Source organism: Impatiens glandulifera, chromosome 1 (assembly GCF_907164915.1).
Source record: "Impatiens glandulifera chromosome 1, dImpGla2.1, whole genome shotgun sequence".
Taxonomy (NCBI): Eukaryota; Viridiplantae; Streptophyta; class Magnoliopsida; order Ericales; family Balsaminaceae; genus Impatiens; species Impatiens glandulifera.
The window spans coordinates 73,531,365-73,545,334 of NC_061862.1; the positions used below are offsets into that span (position 1 = coordinate 73,531,365).

Consider the following 13,970-nt stretch of genomic DNA (forward strand, 5'->3'; position numbering starts at 1 on the left):
AAATATTAAATAATTTTTTAAAAAAAATTATTAATATTATTTTACTTTGAATATATTAAACTTAATTTTTTTTCTCTTAATATTCATATTTTAAAATTATTATTTATTTATATAAAAAATAAAATACTAAAAAACACATAACTAATTTATTTACGATTTTTTTATCTATATTAGTTTTAGTAAAAATTGATATTTATCAACAAAAAAAAAATGCAGATAAATAAATTTAATATAATTAATTGTTAAAAAAATATTATTAGGATAAATAATTAAATAAATTAAAAATAGAGTAATTGATATTTTTGTCTCTAAATATATAAATTTTTAATTTATATTTTATAATAAAATTTATATAAATGAATTTTTGTAATTTTAGATATTTGATATATTTAAAATATATATTAATATTAAATTTTAATTAAATTTAATTTTTTTTGTAAAATTAAAACTAATTCAAAATTAATCAGAATTGAATTATTTTATTTTCCTCCTAATATTTTATTTATATTTTTATGTGCACGAGATTAATGCTAGTTGTGTTAAAGACGTCGTTCATGGGAGAAATGTTAAGGTTTATCGACAATTATCGATAGACAAATAATGACCGAAAATAAGTGCTCAATCCAATCTTTCTCTATTCGATTTAATGTTCATAAAATTATCTGAAATCATTAAATCGATTCGATTTATTTTTGAAAAAATGTGCTTCATGAAACATGCAAATTTATTTTTCAAAAAATTGCAAATAAGCCAACATCAAAGAAGCTATTAGAGCCAAAAAAAGAGAAGGGAAATGAAGCCACTTTCAACAAAATATAGAACCAAACAAAGCTCACAAGAATCTTTTGTTTTTGTACACATAATAAAAGGTTCCAAAACTGCGTAGCAGAGGGAAAAGGCGCATCAAAGGGGTCCATTTCACAGTTTCAGCTACATTCCTATATTATTTTGTTTAGACCACTTACCATTTCATAAGCTCAATGTGAATTCACATCTGTAACTGTCTTATTCCTCTTATCAAATCTGTGCATCTCATAATACTAGAGTTCCTTCCAAGGTCTGATTGTCATCTGACGAATCCGATGATTGAGATTTTGTTTTGCTCAACACACTGGAGAAGCCATAACCAAGTGAACTCCCACTTGATTGGCATAGCTGTGGAAGATGGCATAAGAGAGTTTTTAATGAAAATAATCGGCTGTTATGTTATACACTCTTTTCATCTTGATCATAATCAGGAAAAATCTACATTTATTGTGTTTATAAAAAAAGTCAATTCACAAAATAATTTGGATCATGATCCAAAAATGAATCCAAATTACACAAATATGAATCATGATTCAAGTAAAACTTCCAAATTTAAATTGGGCGATTTTCAAATGGGATCGTGATTGGGGTCTGTATTAATTTCTACGAAAAGAAATATAATAAACCAGTTTGTTGACAACATTGCATACCTCTGTAAGTTCAGAAAGATGGCGTGACCTGAACTCATTGATTGCTGTTGCAATTTCCGACATTGGAAGCTTTGCCTAATTAAGTAACAGGAAATTAATGACAAAAAGAAGAAGAAGAAGAAGAATGGATCAATGCAACTAATGTTATTCAGGGATTATATGAAAGAATGGGGATACAATATAATCCGCTTTAAAGAAAGTAGCAATCAAGATTGATTCATCTCGAAATGATCTGATGGAACAAGTTTGTAATTTGTAGCTTAATTAGTTAACTCTTTATGTTTAATGAATAGTTCCAGATAATTCTTTTAGGTGACTTAGTGTCTGTCTGTCTTCCCTAATTAACAGCATCAAATTGGGACTATTAACGACTTTCGGTGGTAGACCAAGAAAAACAATAGAGTAATATGGAAAACGGTTGTGACATGCTGCAATATTCAAAGTAAAATCTTGAACAATTACACAAATAATCATTTTCTTGAAAATCAAAATACACGAATAATCATGTTAACTGGCTTTTGTAGAAAGAATATGGATTGATATTGACTCGTGACTCAAAGCCCCAGTTTGATCACAGCTAATTAGAAAATCTAAGAGAATGGATTGTTCATGCCTTTTTTTGCTTTCTTAACTTGGTTTTTTCTTCATTTTTTTTGCAAATTGGTTAAGGCCTTGTTTGATCAGGAGTTATTTGAAAAACCAACTGGTTATTTCCAAATAACCTTGTTTGCTGTAATATGTGGGTTATTTGGACAGAATGACCAAAATGTCTTAATTATTTTAAATTGTTATAAAAATAATTAAAGTAGGATAATTTGGTACTTTGATTAATGATTTGAATGTTGTGATGGTATTTAGCTTATTCGAAAATAATCTCAAATGACCCATGTAAAATAAGGATTTATGCTTTATGTTTGTCATACGAACATGTTGCATATCTTTCTTTTCTGGGTTTCATTGTTGTATTTGCCCATAAATTTAACATATAGTAAAATAAAACTTCAGTCTTTCTCAAAAGTAATGGAAAAAAAATTAATTTTCTGTAAAATAGAATTCTCAGTATTTAAAGATTAATTATTATAATGAAAGTCTGACTAGAGAATAATGGCAAATATACCTTTTCTCAAAAATAAAAAATACTGGTAAATATACCTGTGCAAGAACAGCAGCTGCTAGCTGTAGACTTGGTTCCAATGTCTCTGGTACAACCTGCAATTTTTCCAATTCAAACCTTAAATCTGATCTATAACCAATCAGAATTTTTAAGGGAAGAAACAAAACTGTAAGGAAAAGGGTAAACAAAAAATAACCGCTGTTGCTCCAGCTTTTTCCAAATTGAGTCCATGATCCACATCATGAGCGCGAACAAAAGTCTTAACATTGGGGAAATACTTGTTTAAAGCCCAAACAGTTCTGTAATTTGCACCAGGAGTGTCTAGGGTTATTGCAGCAGCACAGGCCCTTTCAGCCCCAATTTTATGAAGAACCTGCCATGTGATGAAAAATCCACAATAAGGTTAATGAGTGAACCTGCGGAGACTTATCTGTAATTGTGACAGTTAAGGTTAGCGTACCTCTCGACTTCCTGCATCACCAAAGTAAACAGGGAGATCAAGCTTACGGCCAATCGCTACTTGATCACTGGCATATTGTAACATAACTAAAATTAGTACAAATAGGGACAGAATCATGAGTGAGTATCATCTGTATTTGAAATTTGAATTATCTAATTCCTCTATGTGTAGGAATTAACCACTAGCTAAAAGCTTCCAACTTCATTTATGTTTTGAAGTTTAAATTGTTAACCATGCAATTTTGATAAGTCAGCAAAATCATCATGTTGTTCAAAGATATGCAGTGGAAGGCTGGATGGTGCAGAAATGGAATTGAAATCAAATCATAAGATTTTTCAAGGGCAGAAGCATTAGTGTATATTCATGTGTTCCTTGAGATGTATCTGTCACATGTATGGAGTTATATAGATAGTTAGTAGATTAGTTAGTATTGATAGTAGACTAGTAGTTAATATGATAGATAGATAAATAGTTAGTTAGTTAGTTAGTCAAGTTGGTTAGAATAGTAGTATAAATAGAATGCAATGTAATCAATTGATATGTTGAATAATATGATAAGAACAGTTCAGTTACATCTCTCCCATCTCATAGTTTTCCTGAAGCATCTCATCCCTTTCACTCGGAATTCTAACAATATCTTTGTTTCCTTTATTGTTGATCTCTTTTGTTTGATGTATGTATTTAGTTGTGTTGATTTGGTTTTAACTTATGAAACTTTTTTTTTTTGCTACAAGTTTTAACTTATGATTGATCACTCTGGCATCCTTATTGCTACTGTTTTTGTTAGATTTTGACCATATTTTTGCATCTTCACAAAATATGGATCAATGAAATGGTTTTATCCTTTATAAAAAGGATTATTCAAATGCTCGATGGTGCAGATAATGGAATTGAATATTTTTCTCTGGTAGGAAATATGAACTCAAGGGAACCTAGGAACTCTAGAAAAGTCTATTTAACAATATATAATCAATTAAACTTCCAGGTAAGTAACATTGTGATGTACTGATTCATTACATCTGAAACTCAAGTAACATTTGGGAAATGTATATTGGAACTCCCTGGTTTTCTATATTTTTTTGCTCGGAATACTTCCTGGTTCACATGCACAAAATGCATAACCAGCTGATGCAACATATAAGGAATGCCCAAAAAGAAATCCCAGCTAGTTCATGCAATTCACTGCAATCTCGCAGCAATCTGAACTTCCTCATTATTAGTTAGTTTAGGGCTTCCTCCAAAGAATATTTAGTACAAGACCTACTATTACATAGAATCACATAATAAGCCTATTTGGATTTTAGTATTTTTTCATAAATTTTTGTCTAATTTTTTCTCAAAATCACATTCTAGTTAGAAAATTGCCAAAGTTAAAATCGAATGTTTTTTTCTTCTTTAAGAATGAGATTTGTTTTCTCGATCATCATCACATTATAGTGAATTTTTGTTGCTTCATTTAGTATACAAATTATTTTTTATATGATGATCCAAATTATAGTGTATAATATAAATCATTGTGATCATTGGCAAATATGACAAATGTTGATTTTTCTGGACCATGATCAACATGAATTGTTTTATAACAAAGCCTCCAAAATATGCATATCATGTTAAACATTGAAAAAAAAACTAAACGAATAACCACCAAGATTTTGCAGTCATACCTCCTTACATCAAGAGCAACAAATGGAATGCGTCGTTCAGAAAGAAGCTGCGCAATGATCTGGGGGTCACATGTGAGGGTACCATATTAGTCTACATATTCATAAGCTAGGCAGAAAATAATAACCCACAGAATATAGTTTCTTCCATTACAAACCTGACCAACACGTCCAAATCCACAGATAATAATATGATCTTGCAGATCCTCAGTCTGGAGAAAATAATCCAACCATAAGAGATTGAGTACGGTTCAAAGTAGTATCTGATAGGACATTTTTTCTTTCTAAATGAACTAAGATGCAAAGAACCGTGAGGCTAAACGAAAATCCTAGATGAAAATTTAACTACAAATGTTGGGCATGCACCATGGTCCATCTCATCATTGTCAAAGTATACTCCATAAAAAGACATCTGATAATCAGCCTATTAATGAATGAAACTCTAATAATTCCCACCCCCAAAAAGCGCATTATTTGCTCCTTTTATCCTTTCTCTTTCTTGTGTCCTGACCTTGTCAAATATACTCTCTAGCCAGCGAATTGGAGTGAATCCATGGAAGAAGACTTTAAATTGTAGGCTGTGTCTTGGCCCCCTTTTACATGTGTGGATACTGTACATCCTTAAACTGTTTGTGGCTCAAGATTGAAAACCACAATTTGATACCATATGGGATATTCAAAATGGAGAAAAAGGAGATACTTTTGATATTTTATTTCTCATAATGGGTTATATCTATTTATACAAGTTTAAGCTGATTTTCCTCTTAGGATAAATCAGAATCCCTAAAATATGACAACTAATTTATTTTAATATATTTAGAAATAAATTAGAGAATAAATAAATATAAACCTAACTATTTCCACATTGGGCATACATATTAATTCATAACTCTCCCCACTCCCCAAAAGAACAGAAGAAAAGAAAAAAGAAGACGAATTCTCCAATATATAAATTAGTCAGTAAATCGGAAAATAGCTCCAGAAAATGGAAAATAACAGTCTCTGTGCATTGGAATGATCTCTACTTGTCGATCCAGTCTAGTAGGTATATTATTCCCAATGCTCAGAACACTCAGACTGAAAGTAGCTACATAAATGATAGCTAAGTGAATAGCGAAGAAAATGTTTCCTACAGGTGAAAAAACTGAAGTATTTTACCTCACTCTCAACAGGCAACAAACTGCGGACATCATGTAAGCCAAAACGGGAGGCTATTAACTGCCCACCGGCAGCTAACCATGGGGTGAGGGCCATAGAGATGCCAACTACAAGAAACAGCAAAGATGACAGCTCGGAAGACATAATACCCTGCAAAAATATTAATTATAAGTCTTATTTTCAGGTACAACAGTGAAGATGCAAAATATTAATCACAAGTAGATTAGTGCAACCTTTTTTCCAGACAGTTTTTAAAATTAATAAAATATCAAATGATGTCTCTTAGGTTCATCTTCGAAATGCTAATGCAACAATTTGCACCCACATACAATTTAAGTGTTCCCGAGTGCCTTTCAAATAATAGATTTTCCTAATAGAAAAGTTCAAACCATCATGGCCAAAGTATGCATCATCATCATCTTTAACCAGAAATTTATACCAAAAAAATACTGAAACTGCATGAAATAATTCTAAAGACTTGGGGTATAAAGACAACCTGATTAACAGCCTCTCCAAAAGCCACAAATGCAAATTCTCCACCAGGAGCAAGTAGAAGACCAGCTCTTATTGCGGATATGATTGAAATGCCAAAAAGTCTACTAACTCCAACAATCAAGATAGTCTTTCCACCTATTAACAGAGCTAAAGCACCCATAATAACCGGGAAGTTTGAAATAAGTAGTTTTGGATCGATGGACATGCCCACCTGACAAAACACAAAAATGTTGATTGGTCAGTATGATGTGGGGACCAACTATATCCTGTTCTAGCAAAATTCTCTCAACATTTTACAAACTCAAAATTATCTCCAAAATACTGCTCATATTTTGTACAAAAGTCGGACAATAATTCAGCAAGGAAAGAAGCCGTCACAAATCAATCAGTTACACATTTGATGCGAAAGAGAATAACTAGAGGATCAATTTTACTTTATTCTATTGTAATTTCTTACCATTTCTGTAGAAAGAAAGCTGTAAATTGTAATACCACAATGTAGAATTAATTCAATTCAAGAATACAAAGAAAATCATACTTTTGTCTGCCTATAAATTCACTCTCTACCATTCACAGTAGACTTCGTCTCAGATATTGACAGATTCTACATATTTTTTGCTGCAATGAATGGACCAAAAGCCAAAATGTGTTGAAGGTATAGAAGTAAGTGAAGTAGTACATAGTTATGAACAAATGGTACAAGGACAAATGGAATGTGTTTTTCCTAGAACAATCTTCAAATAAATCATGAAACTGTAACATATAAATAGTAGAGAAACGAAGGTGCCTACCGTCATGAAGAAGAGTCCCAGCAAAAGGCCACGATATGGAGCAATGTCTGATTCAATTTGTATAGAAAATTCTGTCTCGGCAAGAAGCAAACCAGCCAAAAATGCTCCCAATGCCATGGAAAGACCAGCCTGTTCAAGTTTCAGTTAAGAAAAGCTTCCACATGTATTTATTCTGAAAACTTAAATTCCAAACGAACATACTCTGGCTGTGAGGAGACTAGTTCCAAGAATTACAAGAAGTGAATTTGCTGAAAATATTTCCGCATTTTGATTCTCTGCAATTTGCTTGTATATTGGCCGAAGCAGCTGAAAATGATAAAGCACATATAACACTAGACCTTCATAAAAACTAAAGAGGAGTTAAGTCAAAGCTAATAAAGTTTATTTTACTATGAGGTCGTATGTAACAAAAAGCATTGTCAAAAAAGTGAAATATCACGGGTACCACCATTCAGATAGTATTACATAAGCACAGAAAAAACTTTATCAAAGTTCTGATGAGAAGCATGAATATTTCTCCATTAGAATTTGAAAGGAAGTGTATTTCTAAAATGCTTTTTTCATGCCCCTTCCAGAAAATAACTTACCAAGCGTCCTCCAGCCACTATTGCAGCAATGGCGACAACGGCCTTTACAGCAGCCAAACCAAGAGCTTCAGCAATGGCTTGGAAACCAATCTGAAGAAAGTTCATTGGTGAGAATATCAGTAACATTTGTAGGGGGAAAAGGATGTATGATAGAAAACAGAATATATGTGTGTGAGTGGCGGGTTGGGGGGGAGAGATAGAATATTTCTTTTTTCGTGAAAAATAACATTTCTACTATGTACAGAAATTGAGGAAAGAGAGTAATGATATTCTTTTTGTTACTTAGAGCACAAGATATGGTGCATATATTGCAAGAGTAGGACCCATTACCCCGCCTTTAGATGAATTTGGCGAAATAAGAGGTATAAGAATCAGTAGCACCACGACAGCCAAATCCTGGTGAAAAAAAAGACAATTAGCAAGGAAACAAAAGAGATGAAAAGAGTCTAGATTTATGAGTTAAGGAATGTAGTCATGCTCACTTTTAGACATCAATTCAGTATATTGGACAAGTATCACAATAATATTAGGGATATATGATTGAATTCTAGAGATGCTACAAGACTTTAAAGAACCCAAAAAAGAAAACCAATCTTATGTATAGAGTAGACAATTAAGACAATGAACAATACCCCATTGGATTCACATTTTTTTCAACATCTTGTTGGCGTCCAAAATTTTACTTGCGAGAAGAAAACCTCTAGAGAAGTTATAACAAGGAATAGGTTCTGCATACCTGAAATAATAACACTGAAAACGCAGCTCGTCCATGACGAGATGTACTTTCACCTCGTTCTTGCAATACCTGCAACAGAACTTAAAAGATAATTCCTTGGTACATTTTTCTACATGAATAAGCCATCTTAAGCTCTTAACATATTCTCTCATATCTTGTCATCCATGTTTACTGCCTTTATTTTCTCAGTATATGCTCATTCCTTATTTGTCTTCTCCATTTTTCCATACATTCATATTATAATTCACAGCATACAACATACATATCTCATGATTTCTTTAAAAAACAATCCTTTTGATTTAACTTAACTGAAACTACAGTGTTTCCTTTAGTCTACCTCACTATTATTGTTTGATTGATATTCCTTGTTATTAAAGTCCATCACAAAATTTTACAAGTGTTTTTCCAAAAAAACTCCATGCATAAAATGAACAACTAAAGGACGTGAAGGGAAATACTGGAAAAGAAATACTTAACGGATGCCAAAACAAAGACCTGATAATCAAAAGCAAGGAACAAACAAAAACGACAAAATGCATGGACCAAGAAAAACCTCAGTTGGGAGGGATCTTCATTAATTTCATGGAACTTAACGGTCTAAATTCCATTAAAGATGCTCTTAATGTTACCTGTAGGACAACGGCAGTAGATGATAATGCAAGACCGTTCCCAATTACAATTGCAGCAGGACCAGGCTGTCCAGCAGCTAAGTGAGCCAGAAATCCAAAAACAGCAGCTGTCACCAAGACCTATTTTTGGCAGAAAACTAAGTATGAGTGCACAAAATGAAATTGGAAATCATCAAGTGAGAGCATAACACATTTTTTCAATCACCTGAGCACTCCCCAGTCCAAACACATATTTTTTCATTGAACTCAATCTTTCGACAGATAGCTGTGAGATGAAAACCCAATGATTAGGTGTCTTTATTTGTGAGTAAAGTAAACATCAAGAAAACAGTTGACTTATGTTACAGACTCTACCTCTAATCCAATATTAAATAGTAAGAAGACAACTCCAAATTCAGCTATCGCCTTTGTACCATGCACATGGCGAATGATAGAGAGACCATAAGGCCCAATTAAAATACCAGCAGCCAGATAGCCAAGAACAGGACTTCCTGAACATCAATAGGTTAAAAAACATCATTATAATCTATTTTCTGGTTAAATACGTTACGAGATGTTTTTCCAAGCTTTCCACATTCAGTTCTAGCTATTTCTGCACCTTCTGATAATCATTATATACTAAACCATGAAAACAGGAGTTAAGTCATTAGCTTCATAATTCAAATTCCTTACAGAATATAATTCTACAGTCACAAAATTCAGTTGGCAAGTAACTGTTGGGAAGAAGAATTGAACCATTGGCCTCCTATTTAGAAATCGAGTAGATAAAGTACTACAAAGAGTTTTGAATTCAACATAGACATAGTAAAAAGATAGAAGGTAGCATGAGAAGCTTTGAAAGTAAAGCAGAAAATGAAGTTCTAATTGACATATACATGGGGCATGATAATCTTCACAGTTCCGTACTGTGTGAAACCCATTCTATCAGCATTACAAAACTCGCAGAGTATTTAGGATTTGAGAATCAGTCATTAACATTAAAGCTCCTTAAACCTAAGAGTGTTAGGAGATTGACATCCAATGAATAGATGCTAAAAATCTATTACCTCCCGGTATTTTCTGGAATATAGGCACAAAAACGACACTAGCCAGCAGTAGCCACAGCACGTCAAAAAGAGAAGCTTCTTCCTCGTTTATCTGGAATTTCATGTTGAAAAAAAATGCAAATAGGCATGGATTAGTAAATCGTAATAGAACAGAAACAAGTTCATTTTATAACTTGACATGCTTGTTTAAGAAATGTGTACTGCACAAGTCAATGCATGAAACTATTGCCGTCTTGTGGAGATGGGTACTTCAGAGTTTGCGACATTTGACAGATTTAACATGAGAACTTGTTACAAATGTTATAACAATGAGAAATCCAAAATAAAATAACAGCAATATACAAATGTTGGAGGTAGCACCAGATTATAATATGAACAATAAATTTGAAGTGCAAAGCAAAACTCTTATGATTCAATTGGAAAATACCTCTTGATGTGGCAGCATTTCCATGAGTTTCTTAACTTTCTTTGGCAATTTCTGAACTTGATGGAACAAAGGCTCTATACTTATGGACACTCTGTCAATGCTAGAGGAGATAACTTCTCGTTGAGGAAATAATTGGTTTATCCTACCTTTCTTGTTCAGATATAAGGTCATCCTGAGACATTTAATTCCATGAAAAAAAATCTAATTAGAAGTTAGTTAGCTTGTAAAGTAGCTATTACTTGTGTAAAATTAAAATTGCTTATGCATCCACTGTTCAGTTCAAAAGAAAGGAGAAGATTCAGGCTCATGAACCTCTCCCCTTTATTCTACCACAAACACTACATTGTGCACCAATCCGTACTGCTTAAAGATTCCTTGAGATTTTGCATTTCCCTTGGAAGGAATTGACGAGTATTATAAATTAGTAGTGGATGTACCAATGTGTGAGTTGAAAGTTTTAGTTACCAGAGAATATTGCAATGAAAATGATAAAGTTGGTATCCACTATCAACCACAGCTTGTAAAACATAATAAATTACACATAACTGAAGAAAAAGTAACAGAAAATTAGTGTGATTACATACCCAGCCCCAATAAGCAATGCACCAACTACCAGCTTAGGTAGTTGCTTCCAAGAAAATTCAGTGAGACCTTGGAACAATGATGCTGGTGTGAACTCGGAGAAACGAGATGATTTCTTCGATAATGCTTTCTGAGGGGGCAAGCCATCTCTGGTAAAATCCTTCTGTGACTCATGCTTTGCCGTTTGACCCATGGTCTTGGAGTTCTCTGGATCTAGTTCAATATCTTTCAATGATTCCGAACTTAGTTTTCCATTTTCATGTTCACTTTCATAGGGTGAAATAGACTCTTCAAGACCTTTTCCAGGCCCATCAAACTGGCTAAGAGGTATGGAATCGCCAGCTTCAAGCATTTCATCTCCTTTCCTTCCAATAGCAATATCTCCCATCTTTTTCTCACTAGCCCATTCGTCCTCAGTTACCGAGTCTTCACTTGAAACATATCCTTGCGAGGAAAACCTACTCTGATGACTCGCAATTTCTGGACTATCAATTTGGAAAGAAATGTTCTTCTCTGCTTTCTGCAAGGCGATCTCGGCATCACTTAAAGATTTAGCAGCTTCAAGTTCAATGGCAACAGCTTGTTCAGCCAAAAGCATTATGTTAGCAACATCTTCTTCTGCCTTCAAAGCATTCTCTTCTGCTGTCTCTGCAGCCACCCTTAGCCTATCTACTTCCTTCTGCAACTCCTCTTTCCTGCATTGCAGACGTTCCAGATCTAACTCGCAATTGACCAACGTAGCCCGACACTCTCTAATATCACGTTGTGCAACCAATAGTGTTTCTTCCTTTTCCCTCAAAGAATCCAACCTCTCCTCAACACTGTCAGTTTCAGATTGACTTTCTATTGAAGACTCTTGCACGACATTTCTTCTGTTTTCTGCTTCTAATGAATCCATTGCCACCTGAACTCTTGCCTCAGCTAAAGAAAGGGCCATGGTTGCTTTCTGAACAGCTTCTTTGGCAACAATTTCTTCATTCACAGTTTCTTGAATAATATCTAGAGTAGCATTAACATCATTCAAAGCATTCGCTGCTTCGTCTTTCAATGCAATTGCATTTTCGGATATCTTTTGAGCCTTTTCTTCAAACATGGTACTGTTTAGCCTTGCCACCTCCAACTCATTAAGGGCTTTTAGCAACAACTCCCTTAATTCGTCCAAACTAGGCAACTTGTCCTCTTCCCTGACCTCTTTCCCTGAACCATTCTCTGAACTTATACTATTATCTGCCTTTATACTTTCTCCACTTTCAACAACCTCAACATCTTGATTATTCCCATCAATATAAGCTACAGAATCACTTCCCTGGCAGCATAACCGAGATATGGCCAAAGAAGTAGCAAATGAATTACCAACATTAGAATTCAAGAATACACGTGCTCCCGGTGGTCCCCGTCTCCACAATTGACCATCCAATTCTCCTGTATTCAGTGTACTACAACTAAATCTTGCACAGGATACAGTTCTTTTCTTTAGTTTCCTCTTGTGATATGTTTCAAATGTTTCATTTCCTCTAAAACTAGAAAAGGAACTTCTCCATCTCGATTTCAAACTTGCATCCCACTGGTGTATACGAGAACGGGCACCCCCAACTGCATTCGGATGCTGAAAAGTACAAGCGAAATCCATGTTTCTATCTCTCAAATTTCAATTAAGAAGCATGCAACGTCCGCAACACTTTTGAGCAATGAGATTCAGAAACTATCTTCAACCTTACCTAGATATATATATATATATATATGAAAAAATTGAATTAACGAGGCAGTAAATTGTGATGAATCTATATGATTTCTATCAAAACACAGACGAATATACAAGTGATTCCACATGAATAAGAAACGCATTTCATCAGATAAATTTTAGTTTGGCGAAGAAAACAAGAAAGATTTAACGTATGGCATGCGACTTTCCTAAATGCAGATAGATAGATAGATGTAGTAAGATTCAGATACGCATATTCATGAAAGATGGATTCGTTGAACTGACCGATCATTACTGGTAAATGTTGAACGGAGACGACGAGGACTTTTCAGTTGAAATTCGCCATTTTTGCGGCTTGTCTTGAGAGGGAAGTGAAAATCAATTGTAAATGACAACGGCGAAAAAGAAAAGAAAAGAAAAACAAAATAAATGACAACTCTCCTCTCCCCCTCTTCGCACGCACAACCTGTCTTATCATTCAAAATATAAAATAATTCTCTTTTTGGAAATATAATTAAGTTAGGTTTCATTAAATTATCTAGTTTAAATAAATATTCCTAACAAATAATTCAATTCAAAGTTTGTTTGTTTTTTTTATAATGTATTCTACTCATCTTTAAACTACGATTAATCTCTGCGGGTTAAACATATAGCCCTCTGCAAACACATTTAACAAATTAATTAGGCGAGTAGAACGTATCATCTGACAAGCCCAAACTGAGGACCTCAAAGGAGACCGAGAATATTCACATTCACTTGGTTAAAATAAGGATGACCAACTCTAATTTTAACTTCTTTTTTTTCAAAAAAAATAAACTCTAATTTCAACTTCACTTATTTTCAAATAAAAAATAATTGGGGAAGAAAAATTGGAAGAACTAATAAGGTAAGAAGTTGAAAAAATAGTAAAATTTATCTTATTCTTTCTCATTTTCTCTTCAAAATTTCCTAAATATGGCTACTCATTTCAAATTAAGTCTTTTTAGTTATTTTTTATTTTTCTAACATGATTAAAATGTTGTGACTTTATTTAAATTAAAAAAAAATTATTAACAAAAATTCAACATAAATCCTCTTTTAAGTAAATAATTTCTGATTTAAAAATTCAAATTTATTAGTATTCTA

The 13,970-nt window shown here is 33.3% G+C and overlaps 1 protein-coding gene across 2 annotated transcripts; it reads right to left on the reverse strand.

Moving 5' to 3' along the window:
- Nucleotides 1–785: 785 nt before the first annotated feature.
- On the reverse strand, nucleotides 786–13,287 carry LOC124918896 (K(+) efflux antiporter 2, chloroplastic-like). 2 transcript variants are annotated; one of them, XM_047458970.1, is made up of 21 exons: nucleotides 13,131–13,287; nucleotides 11,146–12,861; nucleotides 10,562–10,733; nucleotides 10,135–10,225; nucleotides 9,443–9,579; nucleotides 9,294–9,353; nucleotides 9,089–9,208; nucleotides 8,460–8,528; nucleotides 8,054–8,119; nucleotides 7,724–7,813; nucleotides 7,338–7,442; nucleotides 7,137–7,265; nucleotides 6,347–6,556; nucleotides 5,851–6,000; nucleotides 4,851–4,904; nucleotides 4,696–4,754; nucleotides 3,032–3,098; nucleotides 2,768–2,944; nucleotides 2,610–2,666; nucleotides 1,458–1,532; nucleotides 786–1,155 (listed from the first exon to the last, which is right to left on the reverse strand). In XM_047458970.1, exons 2-21 carry the CDS (start codon nucleotides 12,771–12,773, stop codon nucleotides 1,033–1,035), a joined length of 3,639 nt encoding a protein of 1,212 aa, XP_047314926.1. In that variant the 5' UTR covers nucleotides 12,774–12,861; nucleotides 13,131–13,287; the 3' UTR covers nucleotides 786–1,032. The 2 variants fall into 2 exon arrangements, with proteins under 2 accessions (XP_047314926.1, XP_047314927.1); XM_047458971.1 differs by having other exon boundaries at nucleotides 13,141–13,267.
- Nucleotides 13,288–13,970: the final 683 nt, after the last annotated feature.

Coding starts and splice junctions, on each gene's coding strand:
- LOC124918896 (XM_047458970.1), bottom strand. CDS start 12,773: ATGGATTTCGCTTGTACTTTTCAGCATCCGAATGCAGTTGGGGGTGCC. Junction 9,209..9,293: donor TTGGACTGGGGAGTGCTCAG/GTGATTGAAAAA, acceptor TGCCAAAAATAG/GTCTTGGTGACAGCTGCTGT. Junction 2,667..2,767: donor AAAAAGCTGGAGCAACAGCG/GTTATTTTTTGT, acceptor GAAAAATTGCAG/GTTGTACCAGAGACATTGGA.